Here is a 24,660-nt window from a genome sequence, read left to right on the forward strand (position 1 = left end):
TGAGGATAAGTTCGATAGCGGAGTCAATGGGTCATTGTACAGCGGTCAGAAAAGAATGCTGGGAAGAAAAAAACGGGGTGGTATCAAATCCTAAGGGACATCAAAATAATCACAGATCTGTATCGAAGAGAAATATGTATGTATGGGCGGGAAAAGAGTGGCAGGGGGAGTAGGTCAGGCGGTAGTAGACAGGGCGAGGGCTGAAATTGCAAACGCTGTAGGCATAGTGTAAATCACAAAACAGGCAAAGGCAGACGGCATCAAAAGATCACGGCCGCGGATGGGAGATTGTTGCCACAAGATAATCTCTGGTAGTTTCCAGAAAGCAAAAAGCGGAGTTGGGGCATGATTTGTTCGGACAGTCTAAAGGAAATTGGAATCAGCGAAAAAGTGAGAAAGATCACTGTTCGGCTTCAGCAGAAATCTGTGGGCCAAATGGGCCTTCGTCACCGGCGTCCTTTGGAGACGCTGATACCATGCCACCCACGGTGCTTTCGATATCGTCAGCGAAATTGCCCTCTTCGTAGTTGGCTGGCTCGGCGTCATGATCATAGCTGGAACGACGGAGGAGGGGAGGTGTTTTCGGGGGCTCGGCAACAGGAGCCTCCTGACGAAGGGAGCCACGGCGAATAGTAGAGTTGAATCCTCTCAAGGGCCGACTCTCCGAGAACGAACGTCCCGGGGCACTGGCGTTGGCTGCATTCTGTCGAACATGAGAGCTCGGGGGCGTCAGAAGTCCAGACAGGAAGGCACCGGCGTTGCTCGACTTCGAAGGGGTCTGGTCTGATGCGCTCGCAGTGGCATTCTCTCGGCCTTTGCGCCAGTTGCCCCAAGCCGCAGCTGCAGCTAGAGGAAGCGCCCGAGGCGATGCAGCAAGGTCAGAGATAGAGGGCAGAGATGGTAAACCCTGACCGGAGACAGTACGTTCCCGCTCTTGTTGTTGCATCTGTAGGTTGGCCTTCAGACGAATAGCGGCATCGCGGACGGCATGCTGATTGAAGGTCGGTTGAGAGAGCGTCTTAATGATGTCTTGAAGATCGTCGATACGAACGCCGAGAAGCTCTCGAAGCCAATTGATCTCGCTGTCTCTTTCCTTGATCTTGTTCGGCGCATCCTTGTCCACGGCAGAATTTTCCTGCTCAAGCTCCTCGATGCGAGTCTCGCGTTGCTGGAGCTGGTCTTGAAGGACTAAAATCGATTCCCGAAGGGCCTGCGGGGAAATCTTCTCAGGCTCCTGGGATCCTTTGCTGAAGGACATGGATGGCGAGCTCGAGTGCGTCGGCGCCGGCGCCGGAGCAGAGGATGCCGAGGGGCTGGCCTTGCCGGACCGAGCTGCTTCAGCAGCAGCACGGGCAGCCGACTGAGCAATTTCGAGTTTCTCCTCGAGATGCTGCACACGGTCCTGAAGATGCTTAGCTCGGTCATCAGCCAGAGCCAGGCGCTCCTCGGTATGCGCCTCGCTGCGCTGGCGGTCTTCGGAAGAATTATGCAAAGCACGCGCGTGGCGCTCACGGAGATCGTTCAGGACCCGCTCGTGGGTCTTGCGCTGGTCCTCAAGGGCAAGTTCTCGAGACTCCTTAGCAGCAGTCAGAGCCGAGATCTTGGACTCATTGGACTCCTCCAAAAGAAGCTCGTAGCGCTCGCGAGAGGTATCGGCATCCATGCGGACATTGTCCATTTGACTCTGGAGACGGATTATCTGAGCCTCGAGCTCTGCACGCACAATGTTGACTTGGCTGTTGGCAGCTTCAAGATCGGTTTCTATGGAAGCGCGAGTGCGTTGGATCTCCACCCGGCTGCTCTCACGAGCCTCGTTGAACTCCCGCTCGAAGCGAGCTGCCTTGAGCTGCAACTCATGGTTCTCAGCACGCAGATAGGTGATGGTATCTTCTAACCTAGCATTTTCTTGCTGCGATTGCTCATGGAGGAACTTGATCTTGACAGCTTCCCTCTCTTGCTTGGCGAGATCGGCAACTTCCAGCTCCAGCTGCTCGCGCAGCCTAAGCTCACGGGCATGGGATGCGCGTAGCTCGTTGTACTTGGCATTTTGCTCCTCCTCTTTCTTGCGCCAGGCAGCCTGGTCCCGAGCAACGTCGGCCGTAGCGGTCGCCATATCAACCTGAAGACGATCGAACTTCTCAGTCAGATTCTGTCGGGCGACCATGCTGTCCTCAATACGAGTCCTCAGGTGGTCAACAGTCTCGTGAAGAGACTTGTTCTCGCTCTTGGTAGTATCGAGTTGACGACGGAAGTGATCGCTGGAGACACGGTACTCGTCCAGCGTTCCCTCAAGAGCAATATTCTTGGAGGAGAGCTCGGCGATGGTGACCTTGAGGGTCTCACTCTCCTCAGAAAGGGACTCGGTGCGGAACTGCATCTTCTCCAGATGTGGAATCTTTTCTTCCTTGAAATGCAGCAAACGAGCCTCGGCATTCTCAGCAGCAGCACTGTGGCGGGCGGCATCTTCTTCGGCCACCTTCAAGAGACGCTGAAGCTCGGCAACCGAATCCTGAGCGTCACGACGATCTTTGTACTCTTGATCAGCACGCTCATCAGCCAATCGTAGCATACTCTTTAAGCCATCAATCTGGAGCATCAAGCTGTCGGCGCCGATCTCTTCTGCCTCGGATAACCGCGGGGTTTGCTGAGCCAGCTGCTTGATGAGAGTCTCTTCAAGAATCTCCCGCATGTCGCCAACGGGGTCTTGGGCGAGCTTCTTGATAGTGAGAGCCTGGAGCTCAGCGATGCTTTCCTTGAGTTGGGCAATCTCACTGTGACTGGAATGGTGTGTTCCTCGGTGGGGCAAATCATGCGTGACAAGAGCCTCCATGACAACGCTCTTCAACATTTCCAACTTGCGCTCACGCATATGTTGAGGCGACCGAGCCCGAACGGAGCCTTCATGCTCTTCATCATCTTCATCGTCGGCATCGCTATCTTCCATCTCAGCAGATGTGCTACGGAGTACTCTGCGCGTGGCGGTACCAGTAGCGATAGAAGCCACAGATTGTTGAATAACACCCAAAGCACGTTCCATTGGCCCAAGACGATCGTCGATAGCAGAGCCGACAAGGTCATTGATGCGGCGGTCAAAGAAGCGGTTCCGATTGAAGAACTTCTCATCCTCGCCCGAAGAGATCATGTCGTTCCAATCACTGACATGGCCATTCTTGGTGATAAGTTGGCGAACTGGAGACTGGATACGAGAAACTCCACTTTTCTGGGGGGAGAATGTAGCATTGCTTTGGGCATCGATATCCGAGCCGAGCCTGGGGATATTGAGCTTGTAGGTCTTTTGACCACCGCCAGGGCTGGGACTTGGAGCTTCGCTTCTGGTTTCGGCAGAGGCGAAGCGCTTCTCCTTTGTAGGTCCGCCCACAGACTCGGAGATATATTGTGTGGGCAGAGGTGTATGTTGTCTCTCGATCCCGGCATCCGAGTATTCATTGAGTTGATCCATGACAGCATTGAGCTCCTCATCATCCGGTGACTCGTTGTCAGATTCACGATAGAAATCCAGATTCTGTTGAGGCGAAAGCATTTGAGACGTCTTGAACACGCTCGTTGCGGTTGGTGGCGGGGGTTGCGACTTCGGCGGGCTGTCAGTAGCGAACCGGGAAGCCATAAGGCCGCCCTGCGCCTTCTTCTCGACAGGAGGCTTCTCGGCAGGTTTCGGTTCCTTCGACTCGGCCTTGTCTTCCAATTCAGCGGCGCTCTTCTCAAAAAGGTTGGACGGTTGCACAGCCGTAGGAACGAACGCAGGAACAGCGGGCTTGAACTCAAAGGCCGGGGCTGTGGGTGATAGGACTCCTTCCTTGAACTTTTCAGCAGCATGCTGAGCAAGCTTGGGCTCAGCCTCGGGGGCGGTATCTATAGAAGACTCCTTCGGTTGCTGCTTTTCAATAGACTCCTCTTTGTCGGAAGTGGGCTCAGACGGGCCAGGGGATCCAACATTGGATCGAGCCGCTTCACCCTCGTTCTTATAGTCGAATAAGGTACACGTATCGGCCTCGCTCATAGGAGTACCCCGACGCTCCACAGGCTTGCTGGCTTCGGGGATGGCATTCTCCTTGCCCTCGGCGACAGTATGCAACGTAATAGAAGCTTGAGCGTTGCCAACCTCGCCTAGAGGGTGAGTAGAAATGCTGTACCGCGCTTCACCTTCAGCATGACCAATGCCCCGCCGAGCGCGCTTATGACGGTCTGTGGGAACCGGTCTTCCGTTCTCAAGATCCACAGTCTCCTGCTCGGCCCCCTTTTCAGCCGGTTCCGTATCATCCGGTCGCACGATGGGAATGGCTTTGGACTGCTTGGCGGGCTTTGTGATTTCGGAGATGTCAATATCGCCGAATATCTTTGCTCGGCTCCCGGAGGGCTGCTCAGAGCTAGCGTTCGAGTTGAGGCTAGCGGATGGGTTGAACACGGGGGCATCTACGTTGAAAGACGCGGCGGAAAACTTAAAGCTGCTGGGTTTGGGTTCGGGCTTGGCCTTGACTGGGGCATCCAGGTCTTCGTGAGAGCCAAAAGCGGGAGCTGGAGCAGATCCAAAGCCCTGCTGGTTCATTCCGCCAAATTGGAATGCGTTGTTCACAAAAGGTGCAGGTTGAGACGCAAACGAATTTGGGTCGAACTCCCTAGCATCCACGTTGAGTGAAGACGCTGATAGCTTCGAGTGGTGACCTTGATAGGAGCCAGCACTGGGCTTAGACTTGTGCCAGGGTTGATCGGGCATTATACCACGGACGTTCGGTGTGCCGGTAAGACTAGGATTGGTATCATAGTCGGAGCCTTCGTGGGCATGGTCGTGCATATATTGCTCGTTGTAGAAGTGATGCGGATGCTGTGCGAAGCTGGGCTCGTGGGATGCATGTTGGGCCTGGTGGTGATTGATTTCCGGCAGAGCCCAGCGGGACTGCATAATATTGGGGTTCAATCCGTGGTGGCTGGTATCGTGATCCTCCTCGATGTGCGGCTCGGCAGACTCCTCCATTTGGTAGTCGGTGTGTGTCATCTGTTCCAGACCTCTTTGGAGAGTCTCGCTCAGGTTGTGACCGTGGCCCCGAGGAGTTGGGTGGGCAATCTCGACATTTGAGGCGTGGAAATGATCCGGGGCATTGACGGGAGTCTTGGGAGCTGGAAATGGTGGTCCGTCTTCATGTCCGACATTTCCGAATCGATCCTCAAACACATCCTTCTCCTGGAATCCGTGGTGCAAAGAAGCCTGCTCGTGCATTGGAGATATAGGCGATAGCATGGAGTTGAAATTGGGGAGAGCCCCTGGACCGGTGGACGCATGCGCCTGGCGAATATTTATCAAGCTCTGTGGGGTCATGGAACCCTGCGCGGGGGGCGTAGGCTGGAATTGGAATGGATATCCGTTAATCAGGTTTTGCTCAATACCCATAAACGGGGTTTGAACGCTAAATTGAGATGCAGGCGACGCCAAAGACGCAATACCAGCACTTGCTGCACCAGGCGGCTGTCCAAATTGAGGCGAGAACGGATGGAGCGGCCCTAGCGGGTTGCTTCCTGCGGAGGTGGTGGGAATTGGGGGCGATGGCCCCAGGCCTGGGAAGGGCGTTTGGGTCGGGTTGATTGATGCCGATGCAGGGGAAACGGACGGCTGGGGCTCATCGTCGCCGAAAGACACGCCCAGAGCCCGTAGCTTCTCTTCTTGTAGATGATTGACATAGGAATCCCACACAGCCTTATCTGGGAAGTGGATAATGGCTTGTTGTTTCTTCGAGTCGTCCCATACTTCAGCTGGGTCTGGGTACAAGGGACGACTCAGACTCCCCAGCGTAGCTGCTTCTGAAGGGTCATCTGTTGCACCGATAGTGAAACCGCGAACATCATACCCTTCGTCCTCGAACCTTTTCAGCTTTGCCTGGACATCAGCAGGTGTCATTAGTCGGTGTCCAAGCTCCGAGCCGCGTTGGTCATCCATAGGCAGTTCGATAATGCATGCCTTCCCCTTCCAAGCCAGCTTCTTCCTCCGTCGTGGTGTCTGAGCGGATGGCCTGTTGATATCAGAGGCCTGCCTCTTCATGGCATCCGGTCGAGAGGGTTCCTCGGTGCCTGGCTTTTTTATCGATTCATCGATATTCGTCGGTGGGGGTGGGAGTGGCTTTTCCACAGGCGAAGTGGCCTCGGCGGAAGCCTGGAGCTCTTTCGAGTCGGACATGATGTTCTTTGATGGTTCTTTGTCGTAAGCAAAACCCCAGAAATCCTCCTGACGCAACGTTTCTGCCCGCTTGTGCGAGTTTCTCTTTACTTTAGCGCGGCCAGCAGCCCTTCGACCAACGAAATCTGACAGCGTCGGCGTTCGTAACAGGTCGTGGTCGCGGATGTTGTCTTCCAGACCAAGCCAATCGTCCGAAAGATCGTCCGCAAGATGATTTTGCGCAGTGAAGAAAGACGGGGCCTCGCTTCCGGAATCGTCACTGAGCCAGTTGCTGCGCTCGGTTCTGGGCTGGCCGGACAGATACTGGTTGATCCAATCCTGGGTGAAGTCGCGAATAGTCTGGCCTCCTGGATGACCGGCGAGATCCTCCGAGTTGACTGGGACACTCGCTTGAAGGATTTCAGGGTTGTTGGCGATGGACGAGGCGGGCGAACTCTCACCAGAAATGTGGTCGATGCCGGCGTATTGGCTGAGAGTCAGAGATAGGCGACGGGTACTAGGTGCCGCATACGGGGATCCCCAGGCCGTGGTGTAGTAGACACTGCTTCCCGCTCTGCGATTGTCCGGGGACGAGGTCAAGGATTCCTCTGTTCGACGCTGCGAGAGGAACGGGAGCGGCGGAGGCTCGAGAGTGATGCTCCGCGGAGAGGGACGCTGGGAAGAGGAACCAGCGGCCGGCGGGCTCGAGTCTCCTGATGGCGGAGAGGAGAGCAGCAGGGACGGGGCCAAACGCGATTCGTCACGCAGGATGCGCGGATCCTTCGAGGGCAACGGCGGAGTGGACGCCAAAAAGGCGGGTGAGACGGAGGAATCTAGATCTGAGCATCCAGCCGACGGCACGGGGTGGTTAGCACAGTCGATCACGGTGTTGGAGGGGCTCGGGGACCGGATGGCACTGGGGAGAAGCGCGTGGCGACGCGGAGCAGAGAGGCCCAATTCCACAACGCCCGACATGTACAACGAAAACGATGGGAAGAGAATCTGAATCAATCACACACCTTCCGTGTCGACTCCTGCAGCAAGCACTTGCTTGCCGCTCCGCTTATCGTCCAGAATGTTGACGCATGGAAATCCAACCGGGATTCAAGACCACCTGGCAGACCTCTGATTGGCGATCGGGAAGGTGTGAGGCGTAGTACACAGGATCCCCCTTCTTTCGCGCTTTTGTTGCGAGACGGGGCCAAGTGCAGGACTCGAGACTGAGAGAGATCACAAGCACGCGGCAGTCTGAACCATCACGGACACGCAAGGACGGAAAGCGAGAAAGGGGAAAAAAAGTTGTCGGTTATGTCACGTCCCGGTTGAAAGGGGGCGGGTACAGGGTACGGAGCGATAGCGCGGTGGCTACGGTGGCTACGAGGTACCGAGTACCTCGTCGTTAGGGCGGCCGTTCTACGCACATGTAGCTAGCGGGAGGCTGCGAGCCCACCCTTGCACTGCGCAGGTACTAGGACGACTTCCCCGGAGAGCCCCCAATGGTCGGATTGGCCTGACCGCCATCCAGAGGGCTCCCCTTGCTGGCTTTGGCCGTCTCAGAAGTCACTGGATAGTGCACATTTGGGCATGCCATCGGACTCTATCTGCGCATGTCTATACTATCCTCGAGCCTGGATGTAAACAACGCGACGTTGGTTCGCGGAGGGATTCAGGGGTAGACGAACCGTGGTTCTGCCCGGCGACGGGTATTACAGGTACGCGATTATGTCATCGCCCATGTCCCGAGGTCGCGGTGACCGCATCGAGTAGATCTAACTTATTTAGGGTACATCCATGCGCATATACTCCAATTCTAGCATCGTTCCGTCATTGCATATCGTCACCATATCCAGTAGCCACAATTACTGCAATTGGTCTCCAGGTCCGGATCTCTCCGGAGCTTGGGCGGTCGTACGCCTACAAGGCCGCCGAAAATATACAACAGCGATGGTCGTGCAGGACGCTCGCACGGAGCCTACGACGGGGATAACAAGCAAACACCAGACCGTATCTCGATCACAATTCGGATTCAAGAGTACTCTCGTGTATACTCATTCTCGCGATTGTCACCAAAGAGATAGGTTAAATCAACCTAAAATACACTCTGAAGAAAACGGTTTATCTATGAGCCCCGCTGCAGACCACACCCAACCGTGACCGGTCAGAGCCGTGCTTACTTGGGGCACGAGGTATCGAACTTGGGCTTGCGGTCGGCTGTGCGCAGACCCCAGTGCTGCTCGTTCATGGACTGGCCGTTGTCACCCACGCTGTCGGGCTTCCACGACTCGTCGTAGGCCTCGAAGTAGAAGAGATCGACACCCCAGGCGAGCATGCCACAGACCCCAGACTTCCAGAAATGCTCCGCATTCCCGGTGCCGGCAACGGCCTGCTCGTAGTTGGAACCACCATCTATGTCATACCGTTAGTGATGGAGGAGGAGAGGTCAACGAAGAACGCTCGATTCGAAAACTCACCGGTGGGCCAGCCAGTCTCGCCGTTGACCACGCGGATCTTGTCGGCGTTATCACCAGCAACCTTCTGGACATGCTCCATGGCACCGTACATGTCGCTAAAATAGGTCTTGTAGGCATTGTCGGCATTGGTGCCCTGCCAGTAAGCGAAGGCGTTGGCCAGGACATAGGTCACCAGCGGGTTGGCGGGGGTGTCGGTAGTGAAGAGGTGGTCACCAGTGCCGTCGGCGAACTTGTTCCAGCTGTCGGCCGTACCGACGGGGATGCCCTTAAACTGGTTGGCCACGACGCCGATGTAGTTGTGGAGTGAGGCACCGGTCTGGTCGCCGCGGTACAAGGTCTCGGAGCCCACGGTGATTGCCTCCACATAGTCCTCATATCCCGGAATGGCCTTCTGCAAAGCAGCAAAGTCCATCTGGAAGGACGCATCGTTGGTGCTGAGGTCGTCGGGGGCCTGCTTGCCCACCCTGAAGGAACAATTGGGTTAGACCCACCCATTGCAAGTCAAAGGCATGTTGGTGCTCATGATCTTACCAGATACCCAGCACAACCTTGAAGCCCTTATTCTTGGCAGCCTGGAGAATGTTTTGGGGGGTGTCGCATTCGGTGCCGGAGTAGGTGCGTACCAGTGTGGCCATGTCTCTCAGGTCGTCAAAGTCGGACTCGTAATCGCTGGTGGACTTGCAGGTGCCGTTGGCATTTTTATCACCAAGCGAGAAGCCCAAGGTACCACGGGCAGAGACCAGCGCCGGGGCTGCGACCAGGGCAAGGGAGAGGAAGCCAGACACACGCATAATTTCCTTGAGAAGAGAGCAGTCAAGCAACAGACAAGAAGGAAAAGTGGATGGAAAGAGTGTCAGAAGGACTAAGTAGTCGAAAACACACTGGGGAGACCATGGGAAGCAAGACTAGATTTATGACGGAATAAAAAGCAACGTCAACGAGACTCCAAAAGAAGAGTCTCTCGTCTGGTTCCCCGGGCCTAGAAAACAGAGGGCTTGGTCCTGTTCAAGGTAAAGGGCCAAGAGTCCTGGGCTCTGTATAGGCCTGCAGGCTACCCCAGGCCGGACCCAACTGGAAGAGGATTGGGCCAATGAGAGGCGCGATCGCGGCTTGAATGCCGTTGAAATTCAGGGTCTTCCAGCTCCACTTGCCCCTTCCAGAACGGTTCTGCAGGTGCCCATTATGGTAACGCACTCCCAGTCTGCACGTCGAAAGTTTTTACTCCTGCTCCTCGTCCTCCTCCTTCTCCTCCATCATCACCATGCGATAAACCCTTCCATTCAACAATGGCCACAATTCTTCATCTTATGGGGACACACATTCTCCCCACATAACCACTCATACTTCCACGCTGTATAACTATCCTCGCCCAATAAAGTCGTGATGTCACTTCCCCCCATCGTCAATTGTCCAGATCGAAGCGAACCCCGGGCACGACTGATACAACAAAGAGCAGAGTGGGCCACATTACGAGTGACTCTGGGCGAATTAATCGGATGGCAACGGTCATTCTCCAATGCCCCGCCCCCGGCCTCTCCGGCCCAATGCCTATTCCTCTCCGGCGGACAAAAGACCCACCTCGGCCAGTTCCTAAGATGCCCACTTTCTGGCTCACTCTGGTCTAGACGACAAAGACCTTCTTTCTCAAGGCAACCCGTAAGCCCTTTTGAGTTCCTATGGCGGTGGACCCGGCTCGTTCCTTCAGTACCTGAGATAAATGATCGTTCGGCTTCCTTGCGGCCGAGATGCGTGCCTTCTACTCCATGACGCGTTGAGAGTCCGCCTCTAGTCCGGAAAATACCGCAATCTGGTACAGTCCATGAAATAGTAATGGCCAATACTGCCCTCACAAAATACTTGAAGGAAACATCATGTACTATAATAGGTCCACGGATATATCTGGAGGCTTCGCACAAAAGTCCTGTGCGGGGGTTCCTAGAGATGCTTGCACTGTTTTATGATGCTATACTAAGCAACTTTGAGATATATTGAGCAAACTTGGTTATACATAGGCAATACCTCGGAAAGAGATATCTCGTTACACCTGTAGCTACCTAATACGGGTCACAAATGAGAAAGCAGCCTTGATACACCTAGGTATATCTGGACCAGGGGGTTACTTGCATTTTCACCAACTCTATCCAGTATTAGCTAGGTATATATATACCACATGCCTACCAACGACGGGGGGAAGGGTCCGAATAGCCAGAGGGTATATCCATTTAACAGCTTCCTGGGTCACACGCCCTCAACGAAGATGGTTCATGTCGCCGTTTTACTCTCCTCCTGTCCACCACCTTTCCGCCAGTTCCACAAGGCTTGACACCAGAACTAGGTATCCACTGTCCCCAATACGAAACACGGCAATCAAGAACACTCACGTTGTTCCCAATCCCGAGCACCTCCAGGCTGACAGAAGTATTGACATGGTCTTCGCCAGCTGGTCCCGGCTTTTCCGTTAAGCCCCGCTGAGGCCAGCTTGGCTTTTTATCGAAGGGCGTTGAAATGAGGAAAGCTGCGGGAGCGTATCCGCTGGGTGGGCGTTGTCTCGGACCCGCGGTGCGGGTGGGTGGAGATTGGATCTGGTCGCGGAGAGGCGCGGTTGAGGCGGAAGCGGAATGTGTTGACTCTTGGGGGCATATCGAGAGAAATGACGGGTGAAATTATGGCTTGAGAGTACCAGGGAGGTGTATGAGGAACAGAGTGGCTGCTGAGTAGTCCGCTGTGGTGATGTACATCTGAGCGGGAGCAGCCCGAATACGAAGGTCTCATCGAAGGATTCCATTACGAAGGCTGAAAATCAGAGAGTTTCGTGTGCTTTCACGTTGATGCTCGTGCAAATGGCAGGTATCTGAGATTATTATGGTACATGATTCGAACTTCCCGTAGCCAAGGCAGCCAACTTTGTGGGATAAATAATGACCCAAACAGTTCGTTCTGCCTGTGAGTCTATTCTATCATCCCAAAAGCCTCGGTGATATCACAAAATGATGTTCTTGTCCTTTGCGTAAATCTCCCTGAGCAGCTTCAATTGGTTCACACACATTGACTGGCGTGGAAGAGCGGCGGGCAGATCCACAACGGCCCTTCGCAGCAGGACCAAGCCAATTTGTCCAAAAAAGCCCAAGATTCTTTCTGCGGAATTTTTCAGCATAGTTTGGAGAAGGGTAATCTGGGTATCCTGCAATTCCACCGGTGGGATAGACAAAATCTTTTGCATGCTGTTCCAGAACATGGTATTGGGGAATGGGTTCCGTCGTTGTGTTCGGCCGAAGTTGCGAAGAGTGATGGCGGCATAGCCAGCCCCGAGGGCAGTCATTCGGTCCAGGTGTGTCTGTTCGCTGACAAACGGACCACCGGCTTCCTCGCGCCACCAGCCCAGTGCACGTCGGCCTGCCTCTGTCTTTTCATTGCCAGTGAATCCCCACAGGGCTGGGCAGACGACCCGGTACTTAGCCCACAGGATATCTGACATGTGGATGCCTTTGTACATAAATGCATCCATGGAAAATATTTGCGCGGCGAGGATGCCGATGGGTTCAGCGTGGCCTGGGTTGATGGATGCTTCGGTGACCAGAGCCGAGACCAAGGACTTCGCGAAAATGTTAAGTCCGTAAATGAGCAAAGCGGGTGCCTTGTTCTCTGACTGCGCAATTTCCTGCGGGGGAAAGGCAATGAACTGGCTGACGTCCACACTGGGCTCCGCAATTGCCAAAGCTTTTTCGAGCTCGACTCGAATTTGCTGTGTCTGATATCGGAGCAATCGTGTTAGCAACCGCGGCTGAGGTGAAAGTAACAGCGAAAGCGAGAGCCTAAGCCTACCTGCTGCTTGTTCGTGCCTTTCCCATCCCGCAGCTGACCCACGCATTTCTTAATTGCGCGCCGCATATCGCCCATTGCTTGCTTAACAGGGAGCTGCTGCTTGCCCACTCCTTGTAGCCACTTCCGCATGTCCTTGAGAACCTTGTGAAGCTCTACATAGCGCTCCTGCACCCGGATCTCTTCAGGGGTGAGACGACCACCTCCAATCTTTTGCTGTTGCTGAGCGCGAGCTTGCTGCTCAGCTTGTTCTTTGGCGTTCTTGGCCGCCTCTTCCTGTCTCTTTTTCTCGGCCTCGACACGTTCCAATTCCTGGCGTTCCTTGCGCTCCTTTTCCTCCGCCGCGGCCCGCCGCGTGCGCTCAACTTCTTCTTCCGCCTTCTTTTTCGCTGCCTCTCTGGCCTTGCGCTCGGCCTCGAGGCGTGCAGCTTCTTCTTGTTCGCGGCGAAGCTTCTCAGCCTTCTCCCGCTCAATGCGCTCCCTTTCTTTCCGAGCCTCTTCTTCTTTCCGGCGGCGCTCCTCCTCCTCTGCGCGAAGATGTTCTCTCAGTGTAGCCTCCGCCTCCTCGCGGATTCGGTCGTGGAAGGCAGCCGCCTCGTCAAGGGCGGCGGTGTGGACTGCCTCGCGTTCCTGGTCGATCCGGTCCAGGTTCTCGTAGAAGACCTTGCGCTCGTATGCATGCACCTTCTTGAGCTCGGTGTTGAAGATCTGAACCTTCTCCAGATCTCGGGCGAGATCGAGGATGAGCTGTTTGGACGGACTGTCCAGCGGTGGAACATGAATCTTCTGCCGAGCCATGGTCGATGGGATGGCACCGCTTGGTGCGGAGAGGGCGGAGAGGTGGTAGGAGCGAGGAATTCCCGGGGTGGAGGGGAGGAATTGGTCGAAGACGAGGAACAGGAAAACAGGGACGAAAGAAGCTGGAATGGTCTGAAAGCCGGAGTCGCAGGTGGGACGAAGGAAGGGTGAATGATCACAGCGAGGAAAGCGCCGAAACAGGAATCTTCATGATCTCGCCAAGATTCACTGGAAGGGGCGTTGCCTTGGGCTGGCAGGCCCAATCGCAAAAGGCGTCTCCCACCGGTCTAACAAAAAGCTCGAAAGAATCGGTCCACGAGACTAGGCAGGGTACAGACGCGACACAAACGAGAGGGAAAGGCACAAGGGCCTTGGATCCAGAACGAGCGACGGGATCAATCGTGTAGGGAGTGTAGTCGATTGACGGAATGGGTGGTTGAGGCTGGGGAGTGGTGTGTAGTCCGAAGCTATCGCGAGTACAAGGATCAGCAGGAAGTTGACTGGTGGATCAGGACTGCACATCGAAGCCGGCGCACAAGTGCCCGATCTCGTCTGGCGCGCAATCAGATGCATGGACTGCCTGGGTTACTTACTCTGCGTTCTGCTCCCCAGAGGAAATCCAGCCAATGCCGCCGGCGATGTTTATCGCGAAGGGCGAGGATAAATTACAGGATGACTCAGCGACCCGCGCGCAACTCTGGTTCCATTTGCATCATCGTGAGCATCATCCACTTATGCTTAAAAGTTGGCCGAAGCTGGGAACGACGAGCATGGACGCCAGCTCTTTCGACCGTACTGAGTACGTGGTCTTTTAGGACTGCCTGATGAAGGCGTCACTGCCAGCTGGTCGCAGGTGCTTCAGTCGGCTCGCTCCTAGCGCAGAGACAGTTGCTCCAGCTTGATGACCACTAACAACTCATATTACCTCTAGTCTCACTGTAATCACTGAGAGGGGGGGCGTAGATCCCTGACCGCACCCGTTGCGACTTCACCCACTCAACGGGCAGCTTGTCCTACCCAAATATCAAGCCATCAAGGGTGTAAGGGAAGTCGTCGGTTCTGGGCGCAAGAGGATAATGATGAGGTGGGAGCTTGGTGATCATCCATCATCCATGGGCATCCGCCGGGAGAGGAGAGTGTAATGACGTATGGCACCTGTTTCGAACACGGTATTTACGCAGTCACAGTATGTGGTAACTGGGCCCGATGGGCAGTAATGTTATGACGATACACCCCCCGTTCCGTACTGCTCCCCACACCCGCTTTGTATGGATCCATCCATCATCACCTCTTTCTTCTCCTTTCCCCCCTCCTCCTCCATTTCCATCTCTCTCTCTCTCCCCCCATCGTTCCTTCTGGTCGAATTCGTCGGTGCACGCATCGTCGATTCCACTCCATTCAGCTCTCGCTGTCATTCTCTCTTCGGGGACGTGCAACTACCGTGTGAACCCTTTTTCTTGTAATTCGGTTTCCTCGCAGAGAAGCTTCTCTCCCCGGCTTTTTCTTCTGCGAATTCGAGCCCGCTCCTACCAGTGGTCGACTGAGGATCTTCCTCGATTCTTCCCCGACTCGTTCTTGATTTCGGTACATCTGTGGCAGCACACTACGCTCTCCAGCACGCTTTCCATCCCAGCGACTCGGTCCTTCCCGACTCCCTATTTCGAATCGAGCGAGCGTCGTCTCTTTCTAGTCGGTCCTTGCCTTCATCGATTCCCGGTGCATTGAAAGCGCAATTGACTCGACCACCCCCCTCTTCGGTTCGGCGATTCTGTTGTTGAGAGACTGCCACTGCTGTGTTGGCTTCTAGCAATTTTCATCCCACGTTGGACAGCGCAGACGTCATTCTGGAATGCTAGGGCTCCGACGTCGTTGTTAGTCTCTTGCAGGTAAGGGCGTCGCTAGTCCTGAAGTCCCACCATGGATGATGGAAATTTCCTTGTTGTTGCCCACGTATTCCCCGAGTAGCTCTGGTGCCTCGTTCACTGCTTTCTGCCTCAATGTGCTGGAGTCCCCCGAGGCGTCTCCGCCGGCAATGGGACTGAGCGTGCCCATCGCGACTTCCACCCGCTCCTGATTCCCTTCTCAAGTTCAGTGGTTCACACTCTCTTGCTCCCACTTACCGCATTTTTTCGTCGATCCTGTTCTTGTTCTCTTCATCCATCCCTCAGCCTCAACTTCCTTTCGGTACTAATCCACTCTTTCTCCCTCAGTATAGTTCACAGCGTCTCACATCGTGTTGAAACTGTCGTCCGCACATACAAGGCCATCTGAGGTCGGTTTGTGATCCGAATACCTCGGCTCGATTGCCTTTGAAGGCATCACCAGTCTCTCCTGTCGTCGGATCCGCTCCACCACCCCGCATATTACACTCTACAGTGATACCCATCTGTCATCTGGGATCATGGATCAACAGGGCCAGTCCGGGGTACCAGGCCCCGCCGGGCGCAAGCTCCATATCGCTCACCGGAGAAGTCCATCTGAGCTGACTCCTTTGATGAGTACGATATCCAGTTCACTTCCTCTTACTGGTAAAGCTTCTCTGCTAACCGACCTCATACAGTGGAACAACTGGCTATCCAGCAACAAATTGAGCTGCTTCAGCAGCAACAGCAGCAGATCGCTGCGACACACCAACAGTACGTTAATATGGGCCTGCTCCAACCTCAGCAGCTAGGCCAGGTCAACGCTTTCTCCCCCAGCGGCTCTATGGGCGGTGTTTCGCCGCAAGTGAACGCTTTTCAGTTCCCGCAGCAGCAACAGCAGCAGCTCGGAGTACCCATGAATGCACCAGCCCAACACTCACACCGTCGCAACCAATCTGCTCTTCCCGGCCTCGCAATGGGCCCACCCCCGGCCCCGTCATCAGGCGCCTCTGGATACGGCGGTGACTTCAACCAGCAAGGCCCTAATAACCACAAAAATGAGAATGTCGGCCATGGCCGTGGCCGTGGAGGTCCGCCTGGTGGTGGTCACCAGCGCCGTCACTCTCTTGCTCTCCCGGAAGCCAAGAAGGCGGCCGAGCTCGCCCAGCAGAAGAGAACTGCATCTGGCTTCCAGTTTCCCGCCCCCGCGCCTGGTGCTAGTGGATCAGAGAACCAGTTAAGCTCGGACGACAAGCCACCCTCTAGCGCCTCCCCTACCCCTCAGGGGCTTGGCCTGCAGCGGGCTGGCAATATTCGGGCCGGTGGCCACGGCCGAAGCCAGTCGATGGCTATTGGTGGAAACCGCGGCTCTCTGTCTGGCCGTGGCGCTGGCGGCTTCCAATTTCCTGCCCACAATGATGCTCAATCTGATGGTCAGCGCCGCAGTAGTCAGCCGGGCCATGCTCGTACTTCGTCCAGGAACTTTGACGGTAACTGGCGCCAGCCAAACAACCAGAACCAAGGCCAAGATCAGCAGAAGACTTTCGGTCAACAGCAGAGCGGCGGATTCCAGCCCGGTCACCGTTCGCGGGCTTCAATGAATCAGTCGATGGGTTCCATCGGCCAGTTCCAGTATCCCGGCCAGCCCCAGCTCATTCAGCTACCGCAGGGCCAGGTTATGATGGCCCCTCCTCAAATGTTTGGTGGTCAGCAGCTGGCCCCGTTGCAGCTTGCCCAACTTCAGGCACTCCAGCAGCAGAATGGCCAGAGCATGGGTGGTCTTCAGGCCAGCCAGCATGCTCCACCTCAGCTGTCTGTGCAGCAACAGCAGCAACAACAGCAGCAGCAGCGGAAGACCCTTTTCACCCCTTACCTTCCCCAGGCAAATTTGCCTGCCCTCATCAGCAATGGCCAGCTGGTCGCTGGTGTTCTACGTGTCAATAAGAAAAACCGCTCCGATGCGTACGTGACTACCACGGATTTGGATGCGGACATTTTCATCTGTGGTAGCAAGGACCGCAACCGTGCTTTGGAGGGTGACTTTGTTGCGATCGAGCTTTTAGACGTTGACGAGGTTTGGTCTCAGAAGCGGGAGAAGGAAGAGAAAAAGAAGCGCAAAGATATCACCGATGCGCGCTCGGGCAGCAGCGCTGGAAATGATAAGCTTGGCCGATCTGACTCCAATGGTGACCGACAAGAAGTCGGCCCAGACGGAAGCATTCGTCGCCGTGGCAGTCTTCGCCAGCGTCCTACCCAGAAGAAGAACGACGATGTTGAAGTTGAGGGCCAAAGCCTGCTCCTCGTCGAGGAAGATGAGATCAGTGACGAGCAGAAGCCTCTCTACGCTGGCCATGTGGTTGCTGTCATTGAGCGCATCGCGGGTCAGATGTTCTCTGGGACCCTGGGTCTTCTCCGTCCCAGTAGTCAGGCCACGAAGGAGAAGCAGGAGGCTGAGCGGCAGGCCAGAGATGGCGCCCACGGCCGGGGTCACCAAGATCGTCACCAGGAGAAGCCAAAGATCGTTTGGTTCAAGCCTACTGACAAGCGTGTCCCCCTAATTGCTATTCCTACCGAGCAAGCTCCTCGTGACTTTGTTGAGAAGCACCAGGATTATGCCAACCGCATTTTCGTGGCTTCCATCAAGCGCTGGCCCATTACTTCTCTGCACCCGTTCGGCACACTCGTTGAACAGCTCGGAGAGATGGGTGATCTGCGTGTTGAAACGGACGCTTTGCTCCGGGACAACAACTTCGGATCCGACGAGTTCTCTGATGCCGTCATCAAGAGCATCGGTTACGAGGATTGGTCGGTTGCCAACGAGGGCGAGGCCTTGGCTACTCGGCGTGACTTCCGTGAAGAGACCATCTTCTCAATTGACCCCACCGACACGAAGGCACTCGAGGATGCGTTCCATGTCAAGAAGCTTGCTGATGGAAAGATTGAGATTGGTGTGCATGTCGCTGATATCGCTCATTTCGTCAAGGGCAACTCCCTTGTCGACCGTGAAGCCAAGAAGCGAGGAACTGCAGTGTATCTGGTTGACCGCGTCATGAACCTACTCCCGCCCCGAGTCTCCACTGAGCTCTGCTCCCTTCTGCCAGGCGAGGACCGTCTGACCGTGAGTGTTGTTTTCAAGGCCAACCCGGAGACTGGTGCCATCGATGATGATGTTTGGATTGGCAAGGCTGTCATCAAGAGCGCTGGCCGTCTCAGCTACGATGAGGTCAATGCGGTGCTTACTGGCAAGTCCGACAAGACTGAGTCCGGTATCACGACTGACAACATCCAGTTGCTCAGCGTACGTTCCTGTTGAATCGTGTGATATTTGCTGTCTACTTATGCTAACCCTGTATATTCAGACTATTGCACACAAGTTCCGGGATGCTCGCTTTGGCAACCGGGTGGCTAATGTTCCTTCTTTGCGTCTTCTGCAGCAACTAGACGACGAGAATGTGCCCGTTGAGTTCAACATCTTCGATTCCACCCCAGCTCATGAGCTTGTGGAAGAACTCAACCGCCAGGCCAACTTTTTCGTTGCTCGCAAGCTGGCGAGCGCTATGCCCGAGAAGGCATTCCTGCGCCGCCAGGCTTCCCCTAACCCTCGCCGTCTGACCCAGTTTGTCGACAGAATGAACCGTCTGGGCTTCGGCATCGACTCGTCTAGCAGCGGTTCCTTGCAGAGCAGTCTCTGTAAGGTGCAAGACGTTGATATCCGCAAGGTTGGTGGTGATCTTACTAAATCCAGCGCTGTTCAATTCGCTAATCTTTGCTGTAGGGTATGGAAACATTGCTTGCCAAGGCCATGCAGCGTGCGAAGTATTTCGTTGGCCCTGGTCCTGCAGACGAGCAGCGTCAGCACTACATGTTCAATGTGCCTGTTTATACTCATTTCACGAACCCATCTCGTCGTTACACCGACATCATCGTGCACCGTCAGCTCGAATCGGTTCTCTCGGAAGGTGCAATCGAGTTCACTGATGATCTCGAGTCGCTAAACAAGACCGCCGACCTTTGTAACAACAAGAAGGACTCCGCTCACAACGCCCAAGAGCAGAGTGTGCACATTGAGGCTTGTCGCAACATGGACCGAAAGAGCCTTGAGATTGGTGGCGACCTTATCAGCGAGGGCATTGTGCTTTGTGTGTATGAGTCCGCCTTCGATGTCCTCATTCCCGAGTATGGCTTCGAGAAGCGTGTGCACTGCGATCAGCTGCCTCTGAAGAAGGCGGAATACCGCAAGGACAGCCGTGTGCTGGAACTTTATTGGGAGAAGGGTGTTCCTTCTTCGGCTTACATCCCCGAGGATGAGCGTCCCAAGCCAGCCAACTCTCGAGCTGCGCAGGCGGCTGCTGCTGCCCGTGAGGCTGAAGCTGCCAAGGAGCGTGCCCGTGAACAGGACGAGGCCATGCGCAAGCAGACCGAGACTGGTACCATGTCCGCCGATGCTGTTGACGCGCTCTTTGACGATGATGATGACGTGGATGAGGTGACTGAAATGGCGGCCGGTGTTTCCCTCAATTCGGCTGACCGGTCGACCCAGAGCATGCCACCATCGCCGACTCGTAACGGCCACCTCCAGCAAGGACCTCACCGCACTCGCTCAGACCCCAAGATCGCCTCGGGTACCAACGATGCGCCTGAAAACAAGCTCACCAACAAGGAGAAATACTTGCAATTGTTCAAGCTGAGGGAGGAAGACGGCGAGTTCATCCAAGATGTCACCGAGATGACTCGCGTTCCCATCATCCTGAAGACTGACCTAAGCAAGAGCCCGCCGTAAGTTAATGTGGCCTCTTGGTGGACTTGGACTTGTCATGCTAATTGGATTGTTTTCAGATGCCTCACTGTTCGGTCTGTCAACCCTTACGCTCTGTAAGGACTCGAAAGACGGGTTTTTTTTTCTCCTTCCTTGGGATATATTCTTGCATGCCTATCCTGCAGATCCTTTGGACGTGCAGAACATGGCCAATGTCTATGTTCCCTACGCACCTCGGACATAATCCTACCCAGCATGTGGATCGAACATATTATTATCAGGATCTCCTGATATCCCCCTCTGTCGCCCGGTGGCTTTTTTACACTCAACCTTACCCTCCACCCTACCACCATCTTTCCGACGTGTTCTGGACCTCGTATACTTATTTTCTGTTATATGTTGTGCAGCGGTTGCCTGTTCTTTGTCGTGAGCATCTGAGCCTTCCGGAGAAAGTCTCATCTGCACCAGAGCTTGTTCTCGGTCCCTGTTCTTGGTCTCTTCCACGACCGCGCGTCTGGAAGAGCGGCTTCGCAGAATGATTGGAGATTCAGGGGAAAAGATTGATTGCAGCTTGATAGTTCCGGAGAGTTTATTAATCCAGGTATTTTACATAGTCAGCCTCCTTCCAGCCATAGTTTGTGCCGCTGTCATGTCGACGTGTAAATTAGTTAGCTCAGCACGTAGGTCTTAGCAACCCTCTCGGAATAGATGCAGTCTATCCTGCAACAGCTCCAACTAATGCTCCCGGTAATTCTGAGTCCACACTCAATACTTCTTCGCCACTCATGCATCTACCTATCTCCGGTGAATCAAGAACAACATATCCGGAGACGAGTGGGTATAATAAGCAAGGAAAGAAGTAGAGAAAAACACGTAGTAGCCCGACCCATGCAAACATCAAAGCAAGATAGAGCAAAACAACCCAACTCCACGATAATGCGATCCCATGCACCGCACCGTACTTAAAGCCGCCGCACACCGATCCGCGGTTTCGGCTTCGAGCCCTTGCGCGCACCACGAACAGCTTTCTTGGCCACGCGCGAGGATGCCACCGTCGGTGCCGGTGCTGGTGCCGCAATACTCTGTCCCGTCCCGGCCGTGGGCGTGTTGACTGTAGGACCTGCCTTCCCGGTGTGGAGCTCGTGCTTCTGTTTCACGTCTAGCGGACCCATGCCGGCGCCTGTCGCCTGATTCTCCTTGCCATGGCTGCCGAAGCGGGGCGAGGAGTCGGTCCGTGTGCGGTCTGGCACGTCCTCGTAGATCTGGAGGTCGTGGCGGAGGTGGGGGTAACTGGCCACGCCGCGGCTGGGAGCGACTTTGGGTTTGCGTTGCGGGGAGACCGGGGCGCGGGCGTGGATGTTGTTGGCGCCGATGTTCTGGTCAGAGGGGCTGATGGTGGGGTGCGCGGTGTCATTCCTGGCGTCGGCGTCGGTGTCTGAGTCCACAAGCATCATGTCTGCGTCGGGATCTTCGGGGTAGGGCGTGGAGAGCACGGAGAGTGGCCGCTTGCCCAGGGCGTTCTTGCGGGGACTTGCCGGGGCCAGGCGGACGGGTGTTGGGGAGAGAGAGGGGTTATTCTCTTTGCTTGCGCTTGCTGGGTCGTCATTCTCGCTGTTGTTCATTGCGTCGTCCTCGTCGGAGATGGGTTGTGGTCGGTGGGGTTGTGGTTGTGATCGTGATGGTGGATGTGGCAAAGTGGGCGTTGTGGTGGTTTTGCGAGTCGCTCGCTTGGCTGGACTGGTCTGAATGCGCTGTAGCTTGCGCGGGCGTGTGGTCTCGTCTTTCTCCTTGGGTATGGAGTCGGCGTCCTCGCCCCGGTATTTGGCTTTGTGGACAGCGTGTTTCTGGTCTCCTGGGATTGGGGCGTGGATGGAGGTCATCAGCTTGGCTTGGTGGGCGAACGCCTCATAGTCTTCTCGGAGAAGCGTTCCCGATTCAGAGTTGAGGGCAGAGTCTGGGTTGGGATGGATGAGCAGACACGAGATGGTCTGAGTCGTGTAAAGTGGGTGGTTAGCTTAGTCGCACGGCGCATGAGAGATGGTATTCTCCGCCACACACGATGGATGGAGACCCAAGACACTTACAATGAGCACATCACGGAGGGTCAGTTTAGATTGCCAGTCCCTCTTCAAGGTATCTACGCACACCGCGCCCGACTGCTCCTCGACATTAGGATGCCATATGCGCGTCCGGAAAGTCGCCTTTGGCGGACTGTGCGGGTAATCCTCCGGCATTTTGAGATGCAATCGCCACAGGCCCTGTGAGTACGGTGTCCCCTGTGGGCCAGTCAATAGGACCGTCAGCTGCGATAGATCGTCAGCCGCAGTGAAGCGGCCATCATCCGACGGCAATAGGTAGTACGGCGGGAGCTGGGAGCCATGCAGGGCGGCGTGGTCTGCTGCAAGCCGGCGCAAGTTGGAAGGCTGGGTCGCATGGTTAGCACGGTACGGATATGAGCAATTTTGCGATGAAGCGGCCTGATTCAAGACAGTGTCTGGGGTGTAGACTCACCATGGCGTGGGTTGTGTCGGTCGCAAAACACACGGTTACTTGAACAACGGGCTGTTTGGGGCCGCTAGACCCGATACGGTGACGCGTCGGGACGCGCGTCGCGTGGGTTTTCGCGTTACTCATTACACTTCCCGATCGGGCTGGGCTGCTTAATGGCTGCCTTTTTTAGGTATACATCACAGTGCCCACGGACGCACACTATGGCTATGTTTATGCTCAAGGATTGGAGGTTTCAACGTTGCAACATACAGGGACCAATTGCGCTGTTCTATAGCAGGTCTATGGGCGACACTATGCTCTGGATACTCTACAAATCACAACACACCAGGAGTCAAGGAGTGGCAGTCACTCGACTGTGTTATTTACCAGATATTAAGCTAACCATGACCATGCAAGGCAATCTGTTAGGAACAAGTGAACGGGGCAAGCGGAAGTGCGCCGTGGGTATGCAGTCCGATTCACACGGGGAAAAAGAGGTAAGTGTAAAGGCACCGGAGATGGCGGAGTACAAGTCCTCCATGATTAGAAAGGCACCAAAGGAGAGAAAGAAGAATAAATGATGAAACCTTGCAAGCATTTTCATGTCCCTCGTCCCACAGCCTGAATCCTTCTTGATGAAGAGATTCGGGTCTGTATGTCCAGTGGCCTTGGCTGTCCACGTTTCACTGTTCCCAAGTGGTCATATGTTCATATGGGAGACAGATGGTCAGCCATGGGCCACAGGTCAGTTCCGTCCTGTTCAGTTTAGATCACACCCGGGACTAGAACTTGGCCCGCCGTCCTTTACAGGAAAGCAGCCATGGCAGCACCAGCCACAACAGCCATGGGGGCTGCAGTGATGTAGGCAGCGCCACCACTGGAGGTGGAGCTGGAGGCCGAGCTCGACGAAGAAGAGCCCGACGAGGTGGAGGAGCTGGTGCTCCCAGTGGAGGTTCCAGAGGTGGTGCTAGTGGTCAGGCCAGTGCTCTTAGCCACGCTGGAGAGGGTGGTGGTGCGGCTGCCGCTGATCACACTGACGACGGGCGACGACAGACCGGCAGGGATGGAGGCAGCCGGCTGCTGGGAGGTGGCCACGGCGGGCTGACTGGTAACTGCGGCAGCCTGGCTGGTCACAGCCTCGGGCTGGCCGGTGACGACGCCGTTGGAGTTGGTCTCGGTCAGATACTGAGTGGCCGGGTTACCCTATTAGCACGCTGTATATTAGGCCTGGGTTGTTTCCATTAGCATCGGGGAGGGATAGGCATGGCGTACCGCGGAGGTCTCAGCAGCAGCACCGTGAGCGACGGCGAAAGCCGACAGGGCAGCGAGGACGAAAGTAGCACGCATTTTCAACGAGTGTCGTGAGAAGAACTGAAGGTGGGCGGTATGTGGGGAGAGTGGAATTGCGGAGGTGGAGATGAAGAGTAGAAGAAAGAGAAAGCGAAACGCCAAAAGTGCGCGAGCGACGGGGAATTTATTTCTCGATGGTTGTCCAGGGAGACCGCATCCGCTCTCACATCCACGCCCGTTGTTCTGGATGGAATCATCCAGTTCTCCCTGCGCTCCCATCTCGTCCTAGCCAACGCCATCGGCGCCCGTGGACCAACCATCGTGGCGTCTCCCCGACTAGCGCGCCTCTCGATCTGCAAGGTCTGTTCTATTTTGGATCCTGGGGTCACACCAGCTGGCTGCCGTGCAGCGCAATGCGTAAGCTGCGCCGCTGTTTCGCTTTGTCGCGTCGTTTCCGCCATTCCCAACAATAGTGCTGGCCCACCCGGTCAATGCGATGTCGTGGGAGCTGAGACCTGGTGGAATTAGGTGGAATTAGCGTGCTGCATCTGGTTGTGATCGCCCCTGCCAGGTGAGACATCATCTGTTGTCATTTCATCTATGTGATCAGTGCTGAGCCTGATGAAGGATCGCCTGGGTGGAGCAACGCTGGACTCGGCGGATGCCGACTGCCTTGGATGTTGGTGCTCGATGCAAGGCGCAGAGCCCGTGGTGTGATTACTCGATGGTTGATTATTGCAGTTGATGCATGGCTTCCTCTGCCTCCGTTTGCCACTGCGCTCGGAATCTATCCGACAGAAACAGAGCGAAACAAGCCACAAGCCAAAACACCAACACAACCAGCGAAACCAGTCGAAACTGCGAGTGGGGCGTCCTCGCCGTCACGATTCGCTCGCTCCACGGTCTCTGATGCCTAACACTTCATCCTCATCGGAGTCCATGCTGACCAAAGATGTCTCTTCTGTACGGCAGTGTCTGCGAGGCGGCTGACCAGTGCCCGTCCGCTCCTGG

The 24,660-nt window shown here is 55.4% G+C and overlaps 6 protein-coding genes across 6 annotated transcripts; 1 reads left to right on the forward strand and 5 right to left on the reverse strand.

Annotated features, from left to right (window-relative positions):
• Positions 1 to 400: 400 nt before the first annotated feature.
• Positions 401 to 7,138, reverse strand: N7459_006978 (putative myosin class II heavy chain (MHC); the record flags this gene model as incomplete). Its single annotated transcript, XM_056946146.1, has 1 exon — positions 401 to 7,138. One exon carries the CDS (start codon positions 7,136 to 7,138, stop codon positions 401 to 403), a length of 6,738 nt encoding a protein of 2,245 aa, XP_056798145.1.
• A 1,195-nt stretch (positions 7,139 to 8,333) lies between these two features.
• bgt1 (1,3-beta-glucanosyltransferase Bgt1) lies at positions 8,334 to 9,425 on the reverse strand (the record flags this gene model as incomplete). Its single annotated transcript, XM_056946147.1, has 3 exons — positions 8,334 to 8,569; positions 8,635 to 9,098; positions 9,166 to 9,425. The coding sequence occupies 3 exons, from the start codon at positions 9,423 to 9,425 to the stop codon at positions 8,334 to 8,336; spliced, it is 960 nt and encodes a 319-aa protein (XP_056798146.1).
• Positions 9,426 to 11,614: 2,189 nt separating this feature from the next.
• Positions 11,615 to 13,251, reverse strand: N7459_006980 (putative RNA export mediator Gle1; the record flags this gene model as incomplete). The annotated part of the gene is made up of 2 exons (XM_056946148.1): positions 11,615 to 12,382; positions 12,457 to 13,251. 2 exons carry the CDS (start codon positions 13,249 to 13,251, stop codon positions 11,615 to 11,617), a joined length of 1,563 nt encoding a protein of 520 aa, XP_056798147.1.
• Positions 13,252 to 15,652: 2,401 nt separating this feature from the next.
• On the forward strand, positions 15,653 to 19,989 carry ssdA (mRNA-binding translational repressor SSD1; the record flags this gene model as incomplete). The annotated part of the gene is made up of 5 exons (XM_056946149.1): positions 15,653 to 15,749; positions 15,812 to 18,411; positions 18,473 to 18,832; positions 18,889 to 19,889; positions 19,950 to 19,989. The coding sequence occupies 5 exons, from the start codon at positions 15,653 to 15,655 to the stop codon at positions 19,987 to 19,989; spliced, it is 4,098 nt and encodes a 1,365-aa protein (XP_056798148.1).
• Positions 19,990 to 20,831: 842 nt separating this feature from the next.
• On the reverse strand, positions 20,832 to 22,383 carry N7459_006982 (putative ubiquitin conjugating enzyme E2; the record flags this gene model as incomplete). Its single annotated transcript, XM_056946150.1, has 3 exons — positions 20,832 to 21,857; positions 21,954 to 22,292; positions 22,381 to 22,383. The coding sequence occupies 3 exons, from the start codon at positions 22,381 to 22,383 to the stop codon at positions 20,832 to 20,834; spliced, it is 1,368 nt and encodes a 455-aa protein (XP_056798149.1).
• A 780-nt stretch (positions 22,384 to 23,163) lies between these two features.
• Positions 23,164 to 23,706, reverse strand: N7459_006983 (putative GPI anchored protein; the record flags this gene model as incomplete). Its single annotated transcript, XM_056946151.1, has 2 exons — positions 23,164 to 23,562; positions 23,632 to 23,706. 2 exons carry the CDS (start codon positions 23,704 to 23,706, stop codon positions 23,164 to 23,166), a joined length of 474 nt encoding a protein of 157 aa, XP_056798150.1.
• Positions 23,707 to 24,660: the final 954 nt, after the last annotated feature.

The sequence above is a fragment of the Penicillium hispanicum genome (genome assembly GCF_028827665.1).
Source record: "Penicillium hispanicum strain IBT 35686 chromosome Unknown utg000006l_segment0_segment0, whole genome shotgun sequence".
Taxonomy (NCBI): domain Eukaryota; kingdom Fungi; phylum Ascomycota; class Eurotiomycetes; order Eurotiales; family Aspergillaceae; genus Penicillium; species Penicillium hispanicum.